Source organism: Agelaius tricolor, unplaced genomic scaffold (genome assembly GCF_023055355.1).
Source record: "Agelaius tricolor isolate 1412-34295 unplaced genomic scaffold, bAgeTri1.0.p SCAF_174, whole genome shotgun sequence".
Taxonomy (NCBI): domain Eukaryota; kingdom Metazoa; phylum Chordata; class Aves; order Passeriformes; family Icteridae; genus Agelaius; species Agelaius tricolor.
Window position 1 is genome coordinate 3,316 of NW_027269434.1, and position 26,470 is coordinate 29,785.

The window sequence follows — 26,470 nt, forward strand, 5'->3', positions numbered from 1 at the left end:
GAGTTCGTGGAGGAGCTGCTGGCGCCGCCCTTTGGGGGCCTGGTCGGGTTCGTGCGCGAGGCCGAGGCTCTGCTGGAGAGGGGAGAGGGAGAGAAACTGCGCGGGATGGAGGGTGAGAAACGGGGGAAAAACCCCAAAAATGGGCAAAAATGGGGAAAAATGGGAATATGGGAGTGTGGGAGAGAAACTGCGCGGGATGGAGGGTGAGAAACGGGGGGAAAAACCCCAAAAATGGGCAAAAATGGGGAAAAACTGAAATGTGGGAATGGGGGAGAGAAACTGCACGGGATGGAGGGTGAGAAATGGGGGGAAAAACACCAAAAACGGGCAAAAATGGGGAAAAATGGGAATATGGGAATGGGGGAGAGAGACTGCGCGGGATGGAGGGTGAGAAATGGGGTGAAAAACCCCAAAAATGGGCAAAAACTGAAATATGGGAATGTGGAGAGAAACTGCGCGGGATGGAGGGTGAGAAATGGGGGAAAAACCCCAAAAATGGGCAAAAATGGGGAAAAATGGGCAAAAATGAGAATGTGGGAATGGAGAGAGAAACTGTGAGGGATGGAGGGTGAGAAATGGGGGGAAAAACCCCAAAAATGGGCAAAAATGGGGAAAAACTGAAATGTGGGAATGGGGGAGAGAAACTGTGAGGGATTGAGGGTGAGAAATGGGGGGAAAAACCCCAAAAATGGGCAAAAACTGAAATATGGGAATGGGGAGAGAAACTGCGCGGGATGGAGGGTGAGAAATGGGGGGAAAAACCCCAAAAACGGGCAAAAATGGGGAAAAATGGAAATATGGGAATGGGGGAGAGAGACTCTGAGGGATGGAGGGTGAGAAATGGGGTGAAAAACGGCAAAAACGGGGAAAAACTGAAATATGGGAATGGGGAGAGAGAAACTGTGAGGGATGGAGGGTGAGAAATGGGGGAAAAAAACCCCAAAAACGGGCAAAAATGGGGAAAAAACCCCAAAAATGGGAATGGGGAGAGAGAAACTGCGCGGGATGGAGGGTGAGAAATGGGGGAAAAAACCCCAAAAATGGGCAAAAATGGAAATATGGGAGTGTGGGAGAGAAACTGCGCGGGATGGAGGGTGAGAAATGGGGGAAAAAATGGCAAAAATGGGCAAAAACAGGGAAAAATTGAAATGTGGGAATGGGGGAGAGAAACTGCACGGGATGGAGGGTGAGAAATGGGGGGAAAAACCCCAAAAACGGGCAAAAATGGAAATATGGGAATGTGGGAATGGGGGAGAGAAACTGTGAGGGATGGAGGGTGAGAAATGGGGTGAAAAACCCCCCAAAACGGGCAAAAATGGGGAAAAATGGGAATGTGGGAATGGGAGAGAGACTGCAAGGGATGGAGGGTGAGAAATGGGGTAAAAAACCCCAAAAATGGGCAAAAATGGGGAAAAATGGGATTGGGGAGAGAGACTGTGAGGGATGGAGGGGAAAAAATGGGGTAAAAAACCCCAAAAATGGGCAGAAATGGGCAAAAATGGGAATGTGGGGGAAATATTGGGGAAAAAGGGAAGAAAAATGCTGGGGAAATGGGAAAAATTTGGGGGAAAATGGAGAAAAACAGGGAAAATTTGGGAAAAAGTGGGGGAAAAGTTGCAAAAAAAGGAGGAAAAATGATGGAAAAAAGGGAAAAATTGGGGAAAAAATCTGGGGAAAATTGGGAAAAAATGGCAAAAAAAGGGGAAAAAGTGGGGAAAAAGTGGGGAAACTTGGGATTTTCCTGGAAATGAGGAAAATTCCCAATTTTAGCCCAAGTGACGGAGCTGAACCGGGAATTCTCTGGGAGCTGGAAGGGCTGAGCCCCAAATCGGGGGAAAATGGGGAAAAATGGGGAAAAATGGGGGAAAAATGAGAAAAAAGTGGGGAAAAATTGGGGAAAATTTGGGGAAAAATGGGAGAAAAATGGGAAAAATTGGTGTAAAAGTGGGGAAAAAAATGGAGAAAATGTGGGAAAAAATGTGGGAAAATGGAGGAAAAATTGGGAAAAAAACAGGGAAAAATTGGGAAAAAATGGGGGAAAAACCAGGAAAAAAATGGGAAAAAATGGGAAAAAAGTGGGAAATGTTTGGAATTCATGGAATTGAGGAAAATTGGGAATTTCAGCGCGGGGGTGATGCAGCTGATCCGGGGATTCTCGGGGAGCTGGAAGGGCTGAGCCCCAAATCTGGGGAAAATGGGGAAAAAATGGGGAAAGAATGGGGAAAAACGGAAAAATTGGGGGAAATGGGAAAAACTGGGGAACACTGATGGAAAAAAGGGAAAAAGTGGGGAAAAATGGGGCAAAAAAAGGACGAAAAGTGATGGAAAAATGGGGGAAAATCTGGGGAAAATTGGGGAAAAATGGGGGGGGGAATTGGGGAAATAGCAAGAAAAATGGGGGAAAATTTGGGGAAAAATTGGTGGAAAAATGGGAGAAAAAAATGGAGAAAATGTGGGAAAAAATGTGGGAAAAAATGTGGGAAAATGGAGGAAAAATTGGGAAAAAATGGGGGAAAATTCAGGAAAAAATGGGGGAAAATTCAGGAAAAAATGGGAAAAAATGGGGAAAAATTTGGGAAATGTTTGGAATTCTTGGAAATGAGGAAAATTCTGGATTTTAGCGCGGGTGACGCAGCTGATCCGGGGATTCTCGGGGAGCTGGAAGGGCTGAGCCCCAAATCTGGGGAAAAATGGGAAAAACAGGGAAAAATGGAGAAAAAGGGGGGAAAAGTGGGAAAAATATGGGAAAATTTGGGAAAAATGGAGAAAAATGGGAAAAAATGTGGGAAAATGGAGGAAAAGTTGGGGAAAAACCAGGGAAAAAATGGAGGAAAAAATGGAGGAAAAATTGGGAAAAAACAGGAAAAAATGGGGGAAAAACCAGGAAGAAATGGGAAAAAATGGGGAAAAATTTGGGAAATGTTTGGAATTCTTGGAAATGAGGAAAATTCCGGATTTTAGCCCGGGTGACGCAGCTGATCCGGGGATTCTCGGGGAGCTGGAAGGGCGCGGTGGAGGCGCTGAGCCAGGACGTGATGAGATCCTTCAGCAACTTCCGCATCGGCACCGGCATCATCCAGGTGGGGATCCCAGGAAATTCCCAGGAAATTCCAGGAAATTCCCAGCAAATTCCAGAAAATTCCAGAAAATTCCCAACAAATTCCCAGCAAATTCCAGCAAATTCCCAGCAAATTCCCAACAAATTCCAGCAAATTCCGGCAAATTCCCAACAAATTCCCAGCAAATTCCCAACAAATTCCAGCAAATTCCCAACAAATTCCCAACAAATCCCAGCAAATTCCCAACAAATCCCCAGCAAATTCCAGCAAATTCCCAGCAAATTCCCAACAAATTCCAGCAAATTCCCAGCAAATTTCCAGCAAATTCCCAACAAATTCCGGCAAATTCCAGCAAATTCCCAGCAAATCCCAGCAAATTCCCAACAAATCCCAGCAAATTCCCAACAAATTCCAGCAAATTCCCAACAAATTCCAGCAAATTCCAGCAAATTCCAGCAAATTCCCAACAAATTCCCAGCAAATTCCCAACAAATTCCCAACAAATTCCCAACAAATTCCAGCAAATTCCCAACAAATTCCCAACAAATTCCCAACAAATCCCGGCAAATTCCGGCAAATTCCAGCAAATTCCCAACAAATTCCCAACAAATTCCCGGCAAATTCCCGGCAAATTCCCAGCAAATTCCCAGCAAATTCCCAACAAATTCCCAACAAATTCCCAACAAATTCCCAGCAAATTCCCAGCAAATCCCAGCAAATCCCCAACAAATTCCGGCAAATTCCCAACAAATTCCAGCAAATTCCCAACAAATTCCCAGCAAATTCCCGGCAAATTCCAGCAAATTCCCAACAAATTCCCAACAAATCCCGGCAAATTCCAGCAAATTCCCAACAAATTCCCAGCAAATCCCGGCAAATTCCCAACAAATTCCCAACAAATTCCCGGCAAATTCCCTGCAAATTCCCAACAAATTCCAGCAAATTCCAGCAAATTCCCAGCAAATTCCCAACAAATTCCGGCAAATTCCCAACAAATTCCCAGCAAATTCCCAACAAATTCCCAGCAAATTCCCAACAAATTCCCAACAAATTCCCAGCAAATTCCAGCAAATTCCCGGCAAATTCCCAACAAATTCCCAGCAAATTCCAGCAAATTCCCAACAAATTCCCAGCAAATTCCCAACAAATCCCAGCAAATTCCGGCAAATTCCAGCAAATTCCAGCAAATTCCAGCAAATTCCCAGCAAATTCCCAACAAATTCCGGCAAATTCCCAACAAATCCCAGCAAATTCCCAACAAATTCCGGCAAATTCCCAACAAATCCCAGCAAATTCCCAACAAATTCCCAGCAAATTCCCAGCAAATTCCCAACAAATCCCAGCAAATTCCCAACAAATTCCCAGCAAATTTCCAGCAAATTCCCAACAAATTCCCGATCTTGGGGCTTCTCACTGCCTTTTCTTGGGGTTTTTCTTGATTCCCATTGAAAATGGGGGAAAAATGGGGGAAAAAACGCAGGAAAAGTGAGGGAAAATGGGGGGAAAATCAGGAAAAAATGAGAGAAAAATGGGAAAAATGGAGAAAAAAATGGGGACAGACAGGAAAAAATGGGAGAAAAATGGGAAAAAGACAGGAAAAATGGGAGAAAATGGGGGGAATGGGGAAAAAGACAGGAAAAAATGGGAGAAAAATGGGAGAAAAATGGGAAAAAGACAGGAAAAAATGGGAGAAAATGGGGAAAATGGGGAAAAATGGGAAAAAGACACGAAAAAATGGGAAAATGGGGAAAATGGGGAAAAATGGGAAAAAGACTAAAAATGGGAGAAAATTGGGAAAATGGGAAAAAGACAGGAAAAAATGGGAGAAAAGTGGGGTGAAAATGGGATAAAAATGGGGAAAAAATAGGAAAAAATTAGGAAAGAATGGGAGGAAAATAGGAAAGAAACAGGAAAAATGGGAGAAAATTGGGGGAAAAACAGGAAAAATGGAAGAAAATGGGAGAAAAGTGCGGGGGGGGGGAAAGGAAAAAAAACAGGAAAAAAGGGGGAAAAAAATGGGGAAAAATTGGGAAAAGAAGGGAGAAAAATGGGAGAAAAGTGGGGAAAAATTGGGGTAAAATGGAAAAAAGTGGGGAAAAAATGGGAAAAAACCCAGGAAAAATGGGATAAAAGTGGGGAAAAGTCAGGAAAAAATAGGAGAAAAATGGGTGAGAAATGGGGGGCAAATGGGATAAAAAAATGGGGAAAAATCAGGAAAAAATCAGGAAAAAAAAAGGGAGGAACAAAAACAGGGAAAATGGGAGGAAAATGGGATAAGAATGGGAAAAAAAATGGGGAAAATGGGGAAAAAATCAGGAAAGAATCAGGAAAAATGGGAGAAAAATAGGAAAAATGGGAGAAAATGGGATAAAAAAGGGGGAAAAAATGGGAGAGAAATGGGGGGGAAATGGGAGAAAAATGGGGAAAAAAATGGGAGAAAAATGGGGGGAAAATGGGAGAAAAATGGGGAAAAAAATGGGAAAAATGGGGAAAAAATCAGGAAAACGTGGGAGAAAAAATGGGGAAAAATGAGAAAAGAACCAGGAAAAAATGGGAGAAAATGGGGAAAAAATGGGGAAAAACCAGGAAAAAATAGGAAAAAAACCAGGAAAAAATGGGGAAAAAACAGGAAAAAATGCGAGAAAAATGGAAAAAAAAAAGGGAAAAAATGGGAGAAAAATGGGGAAAAAAATGGGAAAAATGGGGAAAAAATCAGGAAAACGTGGGAGAAAAAATGGGGAAAAAATGAGAAAAGAACCAGGAGAAAATGGGGAAAAAACAGGAAAAAAATGGGAAAAAAACCAGGAAAAAAATAGGAAAAAAACAGGAAAAAATGGGGAAAAAACAGGAAAAAATGGGGAAAAAACAGGAAAAAATGCGAGAAAAATGGAAAAAAAAAGGGAAAAAATGGGAGAAAAATGGGGGGAAAATGGGAGAAAAATGGGGAAAAAAATGGGAAAAATGGGGAAAAAATCAGGAAAACGTGGGAGAAAAAATGGGGAAAAAATGAGAAAAGAACCAGGAAAAAATGGGAGAAAATGGGGAAAAAACAGGAAAAAAATGGGAAAAAAAACAGGAAAAAAATAGGAAAAAAACCAGGAAAAAATGGGGAAAAAACAGGAAAAAATGTGAGAAAAATGGAAAAAAAAAAGGGAAAAAATGGGAGAAAAATGGGGGGAAAATGGGAGAAAAATGCGGAAAAAATCAGGAAAACGTGGGAGAAAAAATGGGGAAAAAATGAGAAAAGAACCAGGAAAAAATGGGGAAAAACCAGGAAAAACATGGGAAAAAAAACAGGAAAAAATGCGAGAAAAATGGGAGAAAAATGGGGGGAAAATGGGAGAAAAATGGGGAAAAAATCAGGAAAACATGGGAGAAAAAATGGGGAAAAAATGAGAAAAGAACCAGGAAAAAATGGGAGAAAATGGGGAAAAACCAGGAAAAAAATAGGAAAAAACCAGGAAAAAAGGGGAAAAAACAGGAAAAAATGCGAGAAAAATGGAAAAAAAGTGGGGAAAAATGGGGAAAAAATCAGGAAAATGTGGGAGAAAAAAATGGGGAAAAAATGAGAAAAGAACCAGGAAAAAATGGGAGAAAATGGGGAAAAAATGGGGAAAAACCAGGAAAAAAATAGGAAAAAACCAGGGAAAAATGGGGAAAAAGTGTGAGAAAAATGGGGGAAAAAAAGGGAAAAAATGGGAGAAAAATGGGGGGAAAATGGGAGAAAAATGGGGAAAAACCAGGAAAAAAATGGGAAAAAACCAGGAAAAAATGGGAGAAAAATGGAAAAAAAGTGGGGAAAACGTGGGGAAAAATGGGAAAAAAAGGGGAAAAGTGGGGGAAGTGTGGGAATTATCCCTGTGATTCCTGCAGGCGGCGCTGACGCAGCTGATCCAGGTCTATCATCGCTTCCAGAAGGTTCTGGAGCAGCCCCCGCTGCGGGCGCTGCCGGCCCGCACCGACCTCATCAACATCCACCACCTGATGGTGGAGCTGAAAAAGCACAAACCCAACTTCTAGGAGCCCCAAAATGCCCTGGATTCACCCCAAAAATCCACAGAATTCACCCCCAAAAAATCCCTGGGATTCACCCTCAAAATCCTGGGGATTCGCCCCAAAAATCCCCGGAATTCACCCCCAAAAAATCCCCGGAAGTAATCCCCAAAAATCCCCAGAATTCACCCCAAAATCCTGGGGATTCGCCCCAAAAATCCCCAGGAATTCACCCCCAAACAATCCCTGGAATTCACCCCCAAAAATCCTGGGAAAAATCCCTGTGAATTCACCCCCAAAATCCCCAGAATTCACCCCCAAAAATGCCAGGAATTCACCTCAAAAATCCCCAGAATTCACCGCAAAAATCCCCGGAATTTACCCCCAAAATCCTGGGGATTCACCCCAAAAAATCCCCAGAATTCAGCCCAAAAATCCCTGGAATTCACCCCAAAAATCCCCCGAATTCACCCCAAAAAATCCCCCGAATTCACCCCCAAAAATCCCTGGAATTCACCCCAAAAATCCCCAGAATTCACCCCAAAAATCCTGGGGATTCACCCCAAAAATCCCCGGAATTCACCCCAAAAATCCCCGGAATTCACCCCAAAAATCCCCCGAATTCACCCCAAAAAATCCCCCAAAATCACCCCCAAAAAATCCCCGGAAGTAATCCCCAAAAATCCCCAGAATTCACCCCAAAATCCTGGGGATTCGCCCCAAAAATCCCCAGGAATTCACCCCCAAAAAATCCCTGGAATTCACCCCCAAAAATCCTGGGAAAAATCCCTGTGAATTCACCCCCAAAATCCCCAGAATTCACCCCCAAAAATGCCAGGAATTCACCTCAAAAATCCCCAGAATTCACCCCAAAAATCCCCGGAATTTACCCCCAAAATCCTGGGGATTCACCCCAAAAAATCCCCAGAATTCAGCCCAAAAATCCCTGGAATTCACCCCAAAAATCCCCCGAATTCACCCCAAAAAATCCCCCGAATTCACCCCCAAAAATCCCTGGAATTCACCCCAAAAATCCCCAGAATTCACCCCAAAAATCCTGGGGATTCACCCCAAAAATCCCCGGAATTCACCCCAAAAATCCCCCGAATTCACCCCAAAAAATCCCCCAAAATCACCCCCAAAAATCCCCGGAATTCACCCCCAAAATCCCCAGAATTCACCCCAAAAAATCCCTGGGGATTCACCCCCAAAAATGCCAGGAATTCATCCCAAAAAAATCTCCGGAATTCACCCCCAAAATCCCCGGAATTCACCCCCAAAATTCCCAGAATTCACCCCAAAAAATCCCTGGAATTCACCTCAAAAATCCCCGGAATTCACCTCAAAAATCCCAGTAATTCACCTCAAAAAATCTCTGGAATTCACCCCAAAAATCCCCGGAATTCACCGCCAAAAATCCCCAGAATTCACCCCAAAAATTCCCCGAATTCACCCCAAAAATCACTGGAATTCACCCCACAAATTCCCATTTTTTCCCTCCCAAAATTTCCATTTTTTCCCCCAAAATTCTGCCTGGGCAGGATGGGATTGGGGGATGGAAGAACCCAAAATCCCAAGATTTCACCCTGAAAATTCCAGGAATTTTGCCCCCAAAACCCCAAGATTTCACCCCAAAAAACCCCGGAATTCACCCCCAAAATCCTGGAAATTCTCCCCAAATTCCAAATTCCCGTTTTTCTCTCAAAATTCTCATTTTTCCCCCAAAATTCCCATTTTTCCCCAAAAAATTCTTTTTTTTCCCCCCCCAAATTCCCATTTTCCCCCCCAAATTCCCATTTTTTTCCCCAAAATTTTCCATTTTCCCCCCCAAATCCCCATTTTCCCCCCCAAATTCCCATTTTTTCCCAAAATCCCCGTTTTTCCCCCCAAAATTCCGGCTGCAATAAAACCTGGAGGCTCCGAGTGTTCCTTTATTGCTGCTGGTGACAGCGGAGGGTGGGGGGGGGGGGGGAGGGGAAATTTGGGCAATTTTGGGGCAATTTTGGGGTGTCCGGGTGAGGTTTGGGGTCCCCCCCACCCCCCCAGGCTCCGGGGGACCCCAAAATTCCCAAAAATTCCCCAAAATTCCCGAAAATTCCCCCAAAATTCCCCCCAAATTTGAGCCCCGCCCCTTGGGGAGTTGATGAGGGGAGGGGCCCTGAGGGGAATTTTGGGGTCCCCAAATGAATTTTGGGGATCCCCAAGTGAATTTTGGGGATCCCCAGGTGAATTTTGGGACCCTCAGGTGGATTTTAGGGTTCCAAGTGGATTTTGGGGGGTCCCCAAATGAATTTTGGGGTTTTTTTGGGGTCCCCCAGGTGAATTTTGGGGTTCCCAAAGTGGAGTTTGGTGTCCCTGGGGTGAATTTTGGGGATCCCCCAAATGAATTTTGGGGCTTTTGGGGGATCCCCAGTTTGGATTTGGGATCCCCAGGTGGATTTTGGGGTCCCCCCAAGTGGATTTTGGGGAATTTTGGGGTCCCCAGGTTGGATTCTGGGGGATTTTGGGGTCCCCAGTTCGGATTTGGGGTCCCCGAGTGAATTTTGGGGATCCCCGAGTGCATTTTGGGGTCCTCAGGTTGGATTTTGGGGACACCAAGGTGAATTTTGGGACCCTCAGGATGAATTTTGGGGTCCCCAGGGTGAATTTTGGGGGATTTCGGGTGGATTTTGGGGTCCCCAAGTTGGATTTTGGTGTCCCCAGGATGAATGTTGGGGTCCCTGTGTGGATTTTGGGGCATTTCAGTGTCCCTGGGTTGGATTTTGGGGTCCCTGTGTGGATTTTGGGGTCCCCAGGGTGGATTTTGTGGGATTTTGGTGTCCCCAGGATGAATTTCGGGGTCCCCAAATGAATTTCAGTGTCCCCAGGATGATTTTTGGGGGATTTTGGTGTCCCCAAGATGAATTTTGGGGTCCCCAGGGTGGATTTTGGGGTCCCCAGGATGAAATTTGGGGTCCCCAGGGTGGATTTTGGGGGATTTCAGTGTCCCCAAGTTGGATTTTGGGTTCCCCGTGTGGATTTTGGTGTCCCCAAGATGAATTTCAGGTTATCCTAAATGAATTTCAGTGTCCCCAAATTGAATTTTGGGGGATTTTGGGGTCCCCAAGTTGGATTTTGGTGTCCCCAGGATGAATTTCGGGGTCCCCAAATGAATTTCAGTGTCCCCAAATTGAATTTTAGGGGATTTTGGTGTCCCCAAGATGAATTTTGGGGTCCCCAGGGTGGATTTTGGGGGATTTCGGTGTCCCCAGGTTGGATTTTGGGGTCCCCAAATGAATTCCAGTGTCCCCAAGTTGGATCTCGGTGTCCCCAGGTTGGATTTTGGGGCATTTCGGTGTCCCCAGGTTGGATTTTGGGGTATTTTGGTGTCCCCAGGTTGGATTTTGGGGCATTTCGGTGTCCCCAGGTTGGATTTTGGGGTATTCTGGTGTCCCCAGGTTGGATTTTGGGGCATTTTGGTGTCCCCAGGTTGGATTTTGGGGCATTTTGGGTTCCCCAGGTTGGATTTTGGGGTATTCTGGTGTCCCCAGGTTGGATTTTGGGGCGTTTTGGGGTCCCCAGGTTGGATTTTGGGGTATTTCCGTGTCCCCAGGTTGGATTTTGGGGCGTTTCGGTGTCCCCAGGTTGGATTTTGGGGCATTTTGGGGTCCCCAGGTTGGATTTTGGGGCGTTTTGGTGTCCCCAGGTTGGATTTTGGGGCGTTTTGGTGTCCCCAGGTTGGATTTTGGGGCGTTTTGGTGTCCCCAGGTTGGATTTTGGGGTATTTCAGTGCCCCCAGGTTGGATTTTGGGGCATTTTGGGGTTCCCCAGGTTGGATTTTGGGGCGTTTTTGGCTATTTCTGCTCCTTGGTGGGGGCGTAGTAGAGCTCCAGGGGTTTGCTGAGCTTCCAGAACTTCTCGTTCACCAACTCCAGCGTCAGAGACCCGTTCAGGGGCTGGGGGGACACCAAAACCACGGTCAGGAACCCCAAAATTACCCCAAAAATAACCCCAAAAATACCCGAAATTACCCCAAAAATATCCCCAGAAATACCCAAAAATTACCCCAAAAATACCCCCCCAAAAAACCCCAAACCTCCCCAAAAAACCCCAGGACCTGTTCAGGGGCTGGGGGGACACCAAAACCACGGTCAGGAACCCCAGAAATAACCCCAAAAAAACCCCACAAAATACCCAAAAATTACCCCAAAAATATCCCCAGAAATACCCCAGAAATATCCCCCAAAATAGCCCAAAGTAACCTCAAAAATACCCCAGAAATATCCCCCAAAATACCCCCAGAAATATCCCAAAACAGCCTCAAAAATAACCCCAGAAATATCCCCCAAAATACCCCAAAAACACCCCAAAAATACCCCCAGAAATATCCCCAAAAATACCCAAAAATTATCCCCAAAATAACCCCAGAAATATCCCCAAAATTACCCCAAAAATACCCCCAGAAATATCCCCAAAAATAACCCCAAAAATACCCCCAGAAATGCCCCAGAAACATCCCAAAATAACCCCAGAAATACCCCAAAATAACCTCAAAAATATCCCCAGAAATATCCCCAAAAATACCCCAGAAATATCACCCAAAATACCCCAAAATTACCCCAAAAATATCCCCAAAATAACCTCCAAAATACCCCCAGAAATATCCCCAAAAATACCCCCCAAAATACCCAAAATTATGCCCAAAATACCCCCAGAAAAACCCCAAAATAACCTCAAAAATAACCCCAGAAATGCCCCAAAAATAGTAAAAAACAACCCGAAAATAACCACCAAACTAATCCAATTATCACCCCAAAAAAAAAACCAAAATAACCCCCAAAATAGCCCAAAATTACCCCAAAAATACCCCCAGAAATATCCCCAAAAATACCCAAAAACCACCCCAAAAATACGCCCAGAAATACCCCAGAAATATCCCAAAATAACCTCAAAAATTACCCCAAAAATAACCCCCAAAAATACCCCCAGAAAAACCCCAAAATAACCTCAAAAATAACCCCAAAAATACTCCAAAAATAGTAAAATAAAACATCAAAAATAACCACCAAAATAACCCAATTATCACAAAAAAAAAATCCCAAAATAACCCAGAAATACCCAAAAAAAAACCAAACCCAAAACCACCCGAAAAAACCCCAGGATCCGTTCAGGCGCTGGGAGGACACAAAAGCCAGGGTCAGGACCCCAAAAATAACCCCCAAAATACCCAAAAATTACCCCAAAAATACCCCCAGAAATATCCCCAAAATACCCAATAATTACCCCAAAAATACCCCCCCAAAATAACCCCAGAAATACCCAAAATTACCCCCAGAAATATCCCATAATAACCTCAAAAATAACCCCAAAAACACTAAAAAAAAAAAAGCCACCAAAATAACCCAATTATCACCCAAAAAAAACCCCCAAAATCACCCAAAAATACCCCCCAAAAAAAACCCCAAAACAGCCCCAAAAAACCCCAGGATCCGTTCAGGGGCTGGGGGGGACACAAAAATCACGGTCAGGACCCCAAAAATGCCCCAAAATACCCAAAAATTACCCCAAAATATCCCAAAATAACAACTTCCGGCACCACTTCCTGTTTCCCCCGGAAGTTCCGGTGCCGCCATCACCGGAAGTTGTGCCAGCCATGTTCCCCAGGCCCCTCCCACCCACTTCCGGCTCCACTTCCTGTTTTCCCCGGAAGTTCCAGTGCCGCCATTACTGGCAGTGCTGTCAGCCATGTTCCCCAGGCCCCTCCCACCCACTTCCGGTTCCATTTCCTGTCTCTACCGGAACTTCCAGAGGCGCATCACAGGAAGTGGTGGCAGCCATGTTTCCCAGGCCCCTCCCACCCGTTTCCGGTTCACTTCCTGTTTCCCCCGGAAGTTTCAGTGCCACCATTACTGGCAGTGACGTCGGCCATGTTGGCCAGGCCCCATTCCCACCCATTTCTGGTTCACTTCCTGTTTCTCCTGGAAGTTTTGATGGCACGATTACAGGAAGTGGTGTCGGCCATATTGCCCAGGGCCCTCCCACCCAATCTCCACCCACTTCCGGTTCCCTTCTGGGTTTTCCTGGTTGTTTCCACAATGCCATTACCAGCAGTGATGTCGGCCATGTTCCGCAGGCCCCTCCCACCCATTTCTGGTTCCATTTCCTGTTTCCCCCGGAAGTTCCGGTGCCACCATCACCGGAAGTGGTGTCAGCCATATTGCCAAGGCCCCTCCCACCTATTTCCGGCTCCACTTCCTGCTTCTACTGGAAGTACCAGAGACACCACCACAGGAAGTGGCGGCGGCCATGATGCCCAGGCCCCTGCCACCCACTTCCGGCTCCACTTCCTGGTATTACCAGAAGTTCCAGTGCCACCATTACTGGCAGTGAGGGCGGCCATGCTCCCCAGGCCCCTCCCTCCCATTTCCGGTTCCACTTCCTGTTTCCCCTTGAAGTTCCGGTGCCGCCACCCCCGGCAGCGCTGTCGGCCATGTTTGCCAGGCCCCACCCCCCCGTTTCCGGTCCCGGAAGTTACCGTGAAGGCGGCGCCGGCGGCGGGCGTGGTGTAGATGGTGTACTGCTTCTCGCTGACGTCACCCAGCGAGGGGGCGGGGTCAGCCCCGGGGGGCGGGGCCTCCTCCAGGGCGATGCGCAGCGCCAGGTACTTGGACAGGTGATCCACCGTGGCGTTCGAGGTGGTCTTCACGAACCTGGGAGGGGGAAATTTGGGGTGAATTCAGGGGAAATTGGGAGTTTTGGGGTGTGAGGGGGGATTGGAAAAAATTTGGGGAAAAAAAATGGGAAAAAAGACAAAAAAACGGGTTAAAAAATGGAAAAAAACAGGAAAAAAGCAGTGGGAATGAGCGAGATTTTAATGGATTTATGGAAAAAAAAATCAGTGAAAAATTGGGGTGAATCCGTGGGAAAAATCTGGGAAAAAAATTGGGAAAAAAAAGGCAAAAAAATGGGAAAAAAATTTTGAAAAAAAACAGGAAAAAATCAGTGGGAATGAGCGAGATTTTAATGGATTTATGGAAAAAAAAATCAGTGAAAAATTGGGGTGAATCCATGGGAAAATGGGAATTGTGGAAGAGGAAGCAGAAGATGAAGATGATGAGGATGATGAAGGCCACTCTCCAGGTCTGGGGGAGTGGCCGGAAGAGAAACAGGAAGCGGAACAGGAAGATGACGATGAGGATGGGGATGAAGATGATGATGATGATGATGATGATGAAGGCACTCACCGTGTCTGGCAGTGCTCGCCCTTCTCCACCAGCAGGGGGCGTGGCCAGAAGGGGAACAGGAAGTGGTACACAAACAGGAAGTGGCACAGGAAGATGATGATGAGGATGATGAAGATGAGGATGATGAAGGCACTCACCGTGTCTGGCAGTGCTCGCCCTTCTCTGCCAGAAGGGGAACAGGAACAGGAAGTGGTACAGAAACAGGAACGGGAACAAGATAAAGATGAGGATGATGAAGATGAGGATGATGGCACTCCTCTCCCTTCTCCACCAGCAGAGGGTGTGGCCAGAAGGGGAACAGGAACAGGAAGTGGTTCAGAAACAGGAAGTGGTTCAGAAACAGGAACAGGAAGATGATGATGATGATGAAGATGATGATGAAGATGATGATGATGAAGGCACTCACCGTGTCTGGCAGCGCTCGCCCTTCTCCACCAGCAGGGGGTGTGGCCAGAAGGGGAACAGGAACAGGAAGTGGTACACAAACAGGAAGTAGAACAGGAACAGGAACAGGAAGTGGCACACGAAGATGAAGATGATGATGAAGATGATGATGATGGTGATGAAGGCACTCACCGTGTCTGGCAGTACTCGCCCTTCTCCACCAGCAGGGGGTGTGGCCTGAACACCAGCTCGATCTCGCTGCTCCCCGCCTCCGCCTCGGCCTCGGGGCTGCCCCGCCCGCCGGGCCCGGCCCCGCCCCCGGCCCCGCCCCCCGGCCCCGCCCCCTCGGGGGCGGTCTCGGCCTCGGGGTCGGGCCCGGAGTCGTCGGAGGCGCGGGAGCGTTTGCGGCTGGGCCCCGGCGGCTCCGGGGGCGTGCCCAGCGCCTCGAGCCCCTCCTCGCCCCCCGAGAACCCCGCGGGGTCCGACTCGGCCGCCAGCTTCCGCACCCGCTGCGCCCTGCCGGGACAGAGAGCGGGGAGAAATAATGGGGTTAATGGGGAAAATAATGGGGAAAATAACGGGGATTTAGGGGAAATGTAATGGGGATTTAGGGGAAATGTAATGGGGAAAATAATGGGAATTTAGGGAAAAATAATGGGGAAAAGAATGGGGTTTTAGGGGAAAATAATGGGGAAAAGAATGGGGTTTTAGGGAAAAATAATGGGGAAAATATAATGGGGATTTAGGGGAAAAGAATGGGGAAAAGAATGGGGTTTTAGGGGAAAATATAATGGGGAAAATAACGGGGAAAATAATGGGGTATTAGGGAAAAATATAATGGGGATTTAGGGGAAAATAATGGGGAAAAGTATGGGGAAAATAAAATAGGATTTTAGGGAAAAATATAATGGGGAATAATGGGATTTTAGGGAAAAATATAATGGGGAAAATAATGGGATTTTTGGGAAAAATAATGGGGAAATGTAATGGGGTTTAGGGGAAAATGTAATGGGGAAAATAATGAGATTTTAGGGAAAATGTAATGGGGAAAAGAATGGGGTATTAGGGAAAATATAATGGGGAAAATAATGGGGTTTTAGGGAAAAATAATGGGGAAAATAATGGGATTTTAGGGAAAATATAATGGGGAAAATATAATGGGGTTTTAGGGGAAAATGTAATGGGTTTTAGGGGAAAATGTAATGGAGTTTGGGGAAAATATAATGGGATTTTAGGGAAAATATAATGGGGAAAAAATGAGGGGATTTAGGGGAAAGTATAATGGGGAAAATAATGGGGATTTAGGGAAAATATAATGGGGATTTAGGGAAAATATAATGGGGAATACTGGGGTTTTAGGGAAAAATATAATGGGGAAAAGATTGAGATTTTAGGGAAAAAAATAATGGGGTTTTAGGGGAAAATATAATGGGGTTTTAGGGAAAAATATAATGGGGAAAATAATGGGGTATTCGGGAAAAATATAATAAGGAAAATAATGGGGTTTTAGGGGAAAATATAATGGAGTTTGGGGAAAATATAATGGGATTTTAGGGAAATGGAATGGGGAAAATAATGGGGTATTAGGGAAAAATAACAGGGAAAATATAATAGGGTATTATGGAAAATATAATGGGGAATAATGGGGTTTTAGGGAAAAATATGATGGGGAAAATAATGGGATTTTTGGGAAAAATAATGGGGAAATGTAATGGGGTTTAGGGGAAAATGTAATGGGGAAAATAATGAGATTTTAGGGAAAATGTAATGGGGAAAAGAATGGGGTTTTAGGGAAAATGTAATGGGGAAAAGAATGGGATTTTGGGGAAAATATAATGGTGTTTTAGGGGAAAATATAATGGGGTTTGGGGAAATGTAATGGGGAAAATATAATGGGGTATTAGGGAAAAATAATGGGGAAAATAATGGGGTATTAGGGAAAATATAATGGGGAAATGTAATGGGGTTTAGGGGAAAATATAATGGGGATTTAGGGAAAATATAATGGGGAATAATGGGGTTTTAGGGGAAAATATAATGGGGTTTGGGGAAAATGAAATGGGGTTTAGGGGGAAAATGTAATGGGGAATGATGGGCAAAATGTAATGAGGGATAATGGGGTTTTAGGGAAAAATATAATGGGGAAAATAATAGGGAAAATAATGGGGTATTAGGGAAAAATAATGGGGAAAAGAATGGGATTTTAGGGAAAATATAATGGGGAATAATGGGGTTTTAGGGAAAAATATAATGGGGTTTAGGGGAAAATGTAATGGGGTTTAAGGGAAAATGTAATGGGGTTTAAGGGAAAATGTAATGGGGAATAATGGGGAAAAGAATGGGATCTTAGGGAAAAATAATGGGGAAAAGAATGGGATTTTAGGGAAAAATATAATAGGATTTTAGGGAAAAATATAATGGGGAATAATGAGGAAAAGAATGCGGTTTTAGGGAAAAAGATAATGGGGAAAATAATGGGATTTTAGGGAAAAATATAATGGGGAAAATAATGGGGAAAATAATGGGGTTTTGGGGGAAAATATAATGGGGAAAATAATGGGGTATTAGGGAAAAATATAATGGGATTTTAGGGAAAAATATAAAAGGGAAAAAATAGGATTTTAGGGAAAAATATAATGGGATTTTAGGGAAAATATAGTGGGGAAAATAATGGGGTTTTAGGGAAAAATATAATGGGGATTTAGGGGAAAATATAATGAGGAAAAATAATGGGGAAAAATGGGACTTTTAGGGGAAAATAAGAGGAAAACCACCGGATTTTAGGGGAAAAACGGAGCCACTCCTGAGCCATTTCCACCCCAAACCCCACAAAACCGCCCCAAAATCCTGGAAAATTTTGGGAATTTTGGGATTTCTGCCCAAACCTGCGCCTGGTCTGAACCTGATCAGCAATTCCAGGAATTCCCATGGATTTGGGGCCAATTCTGAGCCATTTGGGGCCATTCCTGAGCCATTTGCTGCCATTTTGGGGCCATTTTCTCCCTGTTTTTGGTGCCATTTTCACCCCAAACCCCACGAAACCGCCCCAAAATCCCAGAAAATTTTGGGAATTTTGGGATTTTTTCCCGGACCTGTGCCTGGCCTGAACCTGATCAGCAATTCCAGGAATTCCCATGGATTTGAGGCCATTCCTGAGCCATTTTGGGGCCATTTTCTCCCCGTTTTTGGTGCCATTTTCACCCCAAACCCCACAAAACCGCCCCAAAATCCCGGAAAATTTTGGGAATTTCGGGATTTTTTGGCCAGACCTGTGCATGGCCTGAACCTGATCAGGAATTCCAGGAATTTCCATGGATTTGGGGCCAATTCTGAGCCATTTGATGCCAATTCTGAGTCATTTTCTCCCCGTTTTTGGTGCCGTTTTCACCCCAAACCCCAGAAAACCGCCCCAAAATCCCGGAAAATTTTGGGAATTTTGGGATTTCTGGCCAGACCTGTGCATGGCCTGCATCTTGAGGCCCTCCTCGATGCTGGAGCTCAGGGCCTGCTGGTTGTGCAGGCGGCTGAGCTTGGCCAGCACCCGGTCCTGGTGCGCCTCGTACTCGTCACGGCTCGGGTAAATCTTGGAGATGAGCGCGTCGAAATTGGGGTCGGGGCGCAGGGAACGCTTGGAAACCAGCTTCTTCCTGCAGGTGGGACACTCCTTGTTCCTGGGGAAAAATGGGGGGAAAAATGTAAAGAATGGGGGAAAAAACGGGGAAAAAATCGGGGGAGAAATGGGGAAAATATGGAGAAAAATGGGGAAAATACAGGGAAAGAATGGGGAAAAAATGGGGTAAAATCAGGGGGAAAATCAGGGGAAAAATGGGACCCCAGCTTCTTCCTGCAGGTGGGACACTCCTTGTTCCTGGGGAAAAATGGGGGAAAAGTTGGGGGAAAAATGTAAAGAATGGGGAAAAAAACGGGGAAAAAATCGGGGGAGAAACGGGGAAAAAATGGGGAAAAATCAGGGGAAAAAATGGGGAAAAGTCAGGGGAAAGTGGGAAGGCAGCTTCTTCCTGCAGGTGGGACACTCCTTGTTCCTGGGGAAAAACGGGGGGAAAAATGTAAAGAATGGGGGAAAAAACGGGGGAAAAATCGGGCGAGAAATGGGGAAAATATGGGGGAAAAACGGGGAAAAAATGGGGAAAGAACGAGGGAAAAACAGGGGAAAAATGGGGTAAAATCAGGGGAAAAATGGGACCCCAGCTTCTTCCTGCAGTGGGACACTCCTTGTTCCTGGGGAAAAATGGGGGGAAAATCAGGAAAAATGGGAAAAAAATGGGGAAAAAATTGGGGGAGAAATGGGGAAAAAACGGGGAAAGAATGGGGAAAAAATGGGGAAAAATCAGGGGGAAAATGGGACCCCAGCTTCTTCCTGCAGGTGGGACACTCCTTGTTCCTGGGGAAAAATGGGGGAAAAGTTGGGAAAACTGGGAAAAAAAACGGGGAAAAAATCGGGGGAGAAATGGGGAAAAAATGGGGGAAAAACAGGGAAAAAATGGAAAAAAAAGGGGGATAAAAAGGGGAAAAATCAGGGGAAAAATGGGACCCCAGCTTCTTCCTGCAGGTGGGACACTCCTTGTTCCTGGGGAAAAATGGGGGGAAAAATGTAAAGAATGGGGAAAAAAACGGGGAGAAAATCGGGCGAGAAATGGGGAAAATATGGGGGAAAATGGGGAAAAAATGGGGAAAGAACAGGGAAAAAATGGGGAAAAATCAGGGGAAAAATGGGACCCCAGCTTCTTCCTGCAGGTGGGACACTCCTTGTTCCTGGGGAAAAATGGGGGAAAAGTTGGGAAAATGGGGAAAAAAAAATGGGGAAAAAATCGGGGGAGAAATGGGGAAAAAAATGGCGGAAAAACGACAAAAAATGGCAAAAAAACAGGGGGAAAATGGGGAAAAATCAGGGGGAAAATGGGACCCCAGCTTCTTCCTGCAGGTGGGACACTCCTTGTTCCTGGGGAAAAATGGGGGAAAAGTTGGGAAAACTGAGGAAAAAAATTGGGAAAAATTGGGGGGAAAACAGGAAAAAAAATGGGGGAAAAATGAGGGGAAAATGGGGGGGAAATGGTGAAAAAATGGGGAAAATTGGGGGAAAATTGGGGGAAAATCAGGGGGAATTGGCAACGAGACCTCAGCTTCTTCCTGCAGGTGGGACACTCCTTGTTCCTGGGGAAAAATGGGGGAAAAGTTGGGAAAACTGGGAAAAAAACGGGGAAAAAATTGGGGGAGAAATGGGGAAAATATGGGGTAAAAATGGAAAAAAAATGGGGGAAATATGGGGAGGAAATGGGGAAAAAATGGGAAAAAATGGGGAAAAATTGGGGGAAAAATCAGGGAGAAAATTGGGAAAAAATGGGGGAAAATTAGGGGAAAAATCAGGGGAAAGATCAGGGGAAAATTGGGGGAAAATCAGGGGAAATTGGGCAATGAGAGCTCAGCTCCTTCCTGCAGGTGGGAAATTCCGTGTTCCTGGGGAAAATGGGGAAAAAACGGGGGAAAATGGGATTGGGGAATGACACAGAGGTGACAGTGACAATGACAGTGACACACAGGTGACAGTGACAGTGACAGTGACACACAGGTGACAATGACACACAGGTGACACACACAGGTGACAGTGACACACACAGGTGACAGTGACACACAGGTGACACACACAGGTGACAGTGACACACACAGGTGACAGTGACACACAGGTGACAGTGACACACAGGTGACAATGACAGTGACACAGGTGACAATGACACACAGGTGACAGTGACACACAGGTGACAGTGACACACAGGTGACAATGACACACAGGTGACACACACAGGTGACAGTGACACACACAGGTGACAATGACACACACAGGTGACAATGACAGTGACACACAGGTGACAGTGACACAGGTGACAGTGACACACAGGTGACAGTGACAATGACAGTGACACACACAGGTGACAGTGACATGCAGGTAACAATGACAGTGACACAGAGGTGACAGTGACAATGACAATGACAGTGACACACAGGTGACAGTGACAGTGACAGTGCCATACCCGCTCCTCAGTGCTGTGACGATGCAGTCGGAGCAGAACCTGTGCAGGCACAGGGTGACACACACAGGGTGACACACACAGGGTGACAGTGACAGTGACACACACACAGGTGACAATGACAATGACACACAGGTGACAGTGACAGTGACACAGAGGTGACAATGACAGTGACACACAGGTGACAGTGACACTGACCCACTCCTGAGCGCTGTCACGATGCAGTCGGAGCAGAAGCGGTGCAGGCACAGGGTGACACACACAGGGTGACACACGCAGGTGACAGTGACAGTGACAATGACAGTGACAGTGACAATGACAATGACAGTGTCTCATACCCACTCCTGAGCGCTGTCACGATGCAGTCGGAGCAGAACCTGTGCAGGCACTCCTTGGTGGTCATGGTGTTCTTGAGCATGTCCAGGCAGATGGGGCACATCAGCTCCGAGTGCAGCGAGCGCGGGGACACCGCGATCTCCGTGCCGTCCATGATGGCCTCCTGAGGGTGACAATGACAATGGGGACATCAGTGACACAGCCCTGGGACAGTGACACCCTGACACAGCCATGGGGACACAGTGCCAGTGCCATCAGCTCCGAGTGCAGCGAGCACGGGGACACCGCGATCTCCGTGCCGTCCATGATGGCCTCCTGAGGGTGACAGGGACAATGGGGACATCAGTGACAGCCTGACACAGCCATGGGGACATCATTGACACAGCCACAGTGACACCCATGGGGACACAGGGACACTGCAGTGCCATCAGCTCCGAGTGCAGCGAGCGCGGGGACACCGCGATCTCTGTGCCGTCCATGATGGCCTCCTGAGGGTGACAGGGACAATGGGGACATCATCAGTGACACAGCCCTGACACAGCCATGGGGACACAGTGCCAGTGCCATCAGCTCCGAGTGCAGCGAGCGCGGGGACACCGCCATCTCCGTGCCGTCCATGATGGCCTCCTGAGGGTGACAGGGACATCAGTGACATCAGTGACAGCCTGACACAGCCTGGGGACACCCTGACACAGCCATGGGGACAGTGACAGCCATGGGGACATCATTGACACAGCCACAGTGACAGCCATGGGGACACTGCAGTGCCATCAGCTCCGAGTGCAGGGAGCGCGGGGACACCGCCATCTCCGTGCCGTCCATGATGGCCTCCTGAGGGTGACAGGGACAGTGGGGACATCATTGGGGACATCATTGGGGACATCATCAGTGACACCCTGACACAGCCCTGACACAGCCTAGGGACAGTGACACCCATGGGGACATCGCTGTGCCAGTGCCATCAGCTCCAGGATCTCCGTGCCAGCCATGGCCGTCCATGATGGCCTCCTGAGGGTGACAATGACAATGGGGACATCAGTGATATCATCGGGGACACCCTGACACAGCCGTGTGACAGTGACACCCATGGGGACACAGGGACAGTGCCAGCACCATCAGCCCCACGATGTCCGTGCTGTCCATGGTGGCCTCCTGGGGACATTGGGGACATCTCTGGGGACATCTCTGGGGACATCTCTGGGGACATTGGGGACACCTTGGGGACGTCCATGGGGACACCCTGAGAGCCCTGGGGACACCTTGGGGACACGGCAATCTCTGTGCCAACCTGGGGACACCTTGGGGACATTGGGGACATTGGGGACGTCCATGGGGACACCCTGACAGCCCTGGGGACACCTTGGGGACATGGAGATCTCAGTGCCATCCCCAATGGCCTCCTGAGGGGACACTGGGGACACCTTGGGGACACCTTGGGGACATCTCTGGGGACACCGTGACCCCCATGCCATCCATGGTGGCTCCTGGGGACATTGGGGACATTGGGGACACCTTGGGGACACTTTGGGGACACGGAGACCTCAGTGCCATCCCCAATGGCCTCCTGGGGACACCTTGGGGACATCAGTGACAGCCCTGGGGACACCTTGGGGACACCAGGGACATCTCTGGGGACACCTTGGGGACACCGTGACCCCCGTGCCATCCATGGTGACCTCCTGGGGACCTTGGGGACATTGGGGACACCCTGACAGCCCTGAGGACACCTTGGGGACATCCATGGGGACACCTTGGGGACACTGGGGACATTGGGGACACCTTGGGGACACTTTGGGGACACCTTGGGGACCTTGGGGACACCTTGGGGACATTGGGGACACCTGGGGACACCTTGGGGACACCTTGAGGACATTGGGGACACCCTGACAGCACTGAGGACACCTTGGGGACACTTTGGGGACACCTGGGGACCTTGGGGACACCTTGGGGACATTTGGGACACCTTGGGGACACTTTGGGACACCTTGGGGACACTTTGGGGACATTGGGGACACCCTGGGGACATTGGGGACACCCTGGGGACATTTCTGACCCCTCATTTTTGGGTTTTCCCTCCCAGTTTCAGGGTTCCCCTCCCCCCAACTCTGACCCAAAAATTTTGGGGTTTCCCCCCAAATTCCAACCCACAAAATTTGGGGTTTCTCCCCAATTCTGACCCCCAAATTTCGGGGTTTTCCCCCAGTTCTGACCCAAAAATTTTGGGCTTTTCCCCCCAATTCTGACCCCCAAAAGTTTTGGGGTTTTCCCCCAATTCTGAGTCCCAAATTTTGGGGTTTTTCCCCCAATTCTGACCCCCAAATTCTGGGGTTTCCCCCCAATTCTCAGCCCCAAATTTCGGGATTTTCCCTGAATTTTGACCCACAAAATTTGGGGTTTCTCCCCAATTCTGAGTCCCAAATTTCGGGGTTTTCCCCCTCAATTCTGACCCCCAAATTTTGGGGTTTTCCCCCAATTCTGACCCAAAAATTTTGGGATTTTCCCCCAATTCTGCAGTCCCAAATTTTGGGTTTTTTTCCCCCCAATTCTGAGTCCCAAATTTTGGGGTTTTCCCCCAGTTCTGACCCCCAAATTTCGGGGTTTTCCCCCAATTCTGACCCAAAAAATTTGGGATTTCCCCCCAATTCTGACCCACAAATTTTGGGATTTTCCCCCAATTCTGCAGTCCCAAATTTTGGGTTTTTTTCCCCCCAATTCTGAGTCCCAAATTTTGGGGTTTTCCCCCAATTCTCAGCCCCAAATTTCGGCGTTTTCCCTGAATTTTGACCCACAAATTTTGGGACTTCCCCCCAAATCTGACCCCCCAAAATTTTGGGGTTTCTCCCCAGTTCTGACCCCCAAAAGTTTTGGGGTTTCCCCCAATTCTGACCCCCAAATTTCGGGGTTTTCCCCCAATTCTGACCCAAAAAATTTGGGATTTCCCCCCAATTCTGACCCACAAATTTTGGGGTTTTTCCCCCAATTCTGACCCACAAATTTTGGGTTTTTTTCCCCCCAATTCTGAGCCCAAAATTTTGGGGTTTCCCCCCAATTCTCAGCCCCAAATTTCGGGGTTTTCCCTGAATTTTGACTCACAAAATTTGGGGTTTCTCCCCAAATCTGACCCCCCAAAATTTTGGGGTTTCTCCCCAGTTCTGACCCCCAAAAGTTTTGGGGTTTCCCCCAATTCTGACCCCCAAATTTCGGGGTTTTCCCCCAATTCTGACCCAAAAAATTTGGGATTTCCCCCCAATTCTGACCCACAAATTTTGGGGTTTTTCCCCCAATTCTGACCCACAAATTTTGGGGTTTTTTCCCCCCAATTCTGAGCCCAAAATTTTGGGGTTTCCCCCCAATTCTCAGCCCCAAATTTCGGGGTTTTCCCTGAATTTTGACCCACAAATTTTGGGACTTCCCCCCAAATCTGACCCCCCAAAATTTTGGGGTTTCCCCCAGTTCTGACCCCCAAAATTTTGGGGTTTCTCCCCAGTTCTGACCCCCAAATTTTGGGTTTTTTTCCCCCCAATTCTGACCCAAAATTTTGGGGTTTTCCCCCAGTTCTCAGCCCCAAATTTCAGGATTTTCCCCCAATTCTGACTCACAAATTTTGGGGTTTTCCCCCCAATTCTGAGCCCCAAATTTTGGGGTTTCTCCCAAGTTCTGACCCCCAATTTTTGGTTTTTTTTCTCCCCCAACTGAGCCCAAAATTTTGGGGTTTTCCCCCAATTCTGACCCTCAAAATTTGGGTTTTTTTCTCCCAATTCTGACCCCACGAATTTTGGGGTTTTTCCCCCCAGTTGAGCCCCAAATTTTGGGCTTTTCCCCCCCCAGTTCTGACCCTCAAAATTTGGAATTTTTCTCCCAATTCTGAGCCCCAAATTTCAGGATTTCCCCTAAAATTCCCAGTCCCCAATTTTGGGGTTTTCCACCACAAATTTTGGGGTTTTCCCCTCAATTTTGGGGATCTCCCCCCAATTTTGGCGTTTTCTCCCCCAATTTTGGATTTTCACCCCCAAATTTTGGGTTCCATCCCAATTTTGGGATTTCCCCACTTTTGATGTTTTCTTCCCCAAAATTCCGGGGTTTTCCCCTCACAATTTTGGGGTTTCCCCCCAAATTTCAGGGATTCCCCCCACTTCTGACCCCCAAATTTTGGGATTTCCCCCAAAATTCCCGATTTTTGTCCCAAATTCCGGGGCTTTAACACCAAATTTCAGGGCTCTGACCCTCCAATTTCGAGTTTCCCCCCAAATTTCAGAGTTTCCCTCCCCCTTTTTGGGGTTTTTCTCCCAATTTTGGGTTTTTTCCCCAAACTCGGGGCTTTCCCCCCAATTCTGACCCCCAAATTTCGGGATTTCCCCCCAAATTTCGTTTTTTCCCCCGCAAATTTCAGATTTTCGCCCCAAATTTCGGGGTTTCCCCCCAATTCCGACCCACAAATTTCAGGGTTTTTTTCCCCCCATTCCAATCCCCAAATTTCGGGATTTCCCCCTCAAAATTCGGATTTTCCCCCTCAATTTTGGGGCTTTATCACCAAACTCCAGGGTTCCGACCCCCCCAAATTTCAGGTTTTCCCCCAATTTTGGGTTTTCCCCCAAATTTTGGGGTTTCCCGCCCATTTTTTAGGGTTCTCCTCCCCAATTTTGGGGTTTTTTTCCCCTCAATTTTCGCCTTTTCCCCCCAGTTCTGACCCCTCCAATTTTTAATGTTTTCCCCTCAAATTTCTTTCCTCCCTCCAAATTCTGGGTTTTTTCCCCCAAATTTCGGCTTTCCCCCAATTTCGCGATTTCCCCTCAATTCTGAACCCCAAATTTCGAGGCTTTCCCCCAATTCCAACCCCACAAATTTCGCTTTTCCCCCCCAAATTTCCATTTCCCCCCAATTTCCAACCCCCGAAATTTCCCTTTTCCCCCCAAAATTTCGGCTTTCCCCCAATTTCGCGATTTCCCCTCAATTCCGACCCCCACATTTCCAGGTTTTCCCCCAATTCCAACCCCACAAATTTCAAATTTCCCCCCCAAATTTCCATTTCCCCCCAACTTCCAACCCCCGAAATTTCCCTCTCTCCCCTCAAATTTCGGCTTTCCCCCTATTTCCAACCCCCAATTTTCGGCATTCCCTCCCAGTTCCCACCCCCCACAATTCCGTTTTTCCCCCTAAATCCCCATTTTTGCCCAAAATCCGGTGTTTTCGCCCCGGTTTCCCGTTCCGGGGAGCGTTACCTGCGGGGTGCGGTGCAGCTCGTACAGGCTCAGCTCCCAGGTCTTGCTGGCGCTCTGCGCGCTGGCGGGGGCGGCCATGGCCCCGCCGCCCCCGAAACGCCCCCAAAATGCCCCGAAATGCCCCAAATTGCCCCCAAAATCCCGCCCGAGCCGCGCGACCGCGCCGCCGCTTCCGGGTGGCGCCGCCTGATGACGTCACGCGGGGAGCGGCG

The 26,470-nt window shown here is 47.3% G+C and overlaps 3 protein-coding genes and 1 long non-coding RNA gene across 9 annotated transcripts; 2 read left to right on the forward strand and 2 right to left on the reverse strand.

The window, feature by feature from the left end:
• On the forward strand, positions 1-8,975 carry LOC139587070 (vacuolar protein sorting-associated protein 52 homolog; the record flags this gene model as incomplete). Its single annotated transcript, XM_071420922.1, has 3 exons — positions 1-112; positions 2,962-3,080; positions 6,933-8,975. Coding segments are annotated over 3 exons (378 nt in total), but the record flags the coding sequence as incomplete, so codon positions are not given.
• Positions 8,964-10,537, reverse strand: LOC139587072 (DNA-directed RNA polymerase II subunit RPB1-like). Its single transcript, XM_071420929.1, has 4 exons — positions 10,366-10,537; positions 10,160-10,303; positions 9,920-10,065; positions 8,964-9,827 (listed from the first exon to the last, which is right to left on the reverse strand). Exons 1-4 carry the CDS (start codon positions 10,535-10,537, stop codon positions 9,294-9,296), a joined length of 996 nt encoding a protein of 331 aa, XP_071277030.1. The 3' UTR covers positions 8,964-9,293.
• Positions 8,964-26,441, reverse strand: LOC139587071 (E3 ubiquitin-protein ligase RING2-A-like). Of its 6 annotated transcripts, none has more exons than XR_011678203.1 (7): positions 26,259-26,441; positions 21,042-21,202; positions 18,115-18,330; positions 14,852-15,175; positions 13,567-13,741; positions 10,831-10,987; positions 8,964-10,799 (listed from the first exon to the last, which is right to left on the reverse strand). XR_011678203.1 is itself a non-coding variant. In XM_071420924.1 (7 exons), the coding sequence occupies exons 1-7, from the start codon at positions 26,334-26,336 to the stop codon at positions 10,886-10,888; spliced, it is 1,056 nt and encodes a 351-aa protein (XP_071277025.1). In that variant the 5' UTR covers positions 26,337-26,441; the 3' UTR covers positions 8,964-10,885. The 6 variants fall into 6 exon arrangements, 5 of the variants coding, with proteins under 5 accessions (XP_071277025.1, XP_071277028.1, XP_071277027.1 ...); XM_071420924.1 differs by adding an exon at positions 20,707-20,745 and having other exon boundaries at positions 8,964-10,987; positions 21,081-21,202; XM_071420927.1 differs by having other exon boundaries at positions 8,964-10,551; positions 10,863-10,987.
• On the forward strand, positions 10,253-11,708 carry LOC139587073 (uncharacterized). The gene is made up of 2 exons (XR_011678204.1): positions 10,253-10,365; positions 10,831-11,708. It is a non-coding gene; the product is annotated as an uncharacterized lncRNA (long non-coding RNA).
• Positions 26,442-26,470: the final 29 nt, after the last annotated feature.

Coding starts and splice junctions, on each gene's coding strand:
- LOC139587072 (XM_071420929.1), bottom strand. CDS start 10,537: ATGCCCCAAAATCCAACCTGGGGACACCAAAATGCCCCAAAATCCAAC. Junction 10,304..10,365: donor GAAATGCCCCAAAATCCAAC/CTGGGGACACCG, acceptor CCAAAATCCAAC/CTGGGGACACCGAAATCCCC. Junction 9,828..9,919: donor AAAATCCCCCAAAAATCATC/CTGGGGACACTG, acceptor CCCAAAATCCAC/ACAGGGACCCCAAAATCCAA.
- LOC139587071 (XM_071420924.1), bottom strand. CDS start 26,336: ATGGCCGCCCCCGCCAGCGCGCAGAGCGCCAGCAAGACCTGGGAGCTG. Junction 15,176..18,114: donor AAGATGCAGGCCATGCACAG/GTCTGGCCAGAA, acceptor CTGTCCCGGCAG/GGCGCAGCGGGTGCGGAAGC. Junction 10,988..13,566: donor CCGCCGGCGCCGCCTTCACG/GTAACTTCCGGG, acceptor GTGTCCCCCCAG/CCCCTGAACGGGTCTCTGAC.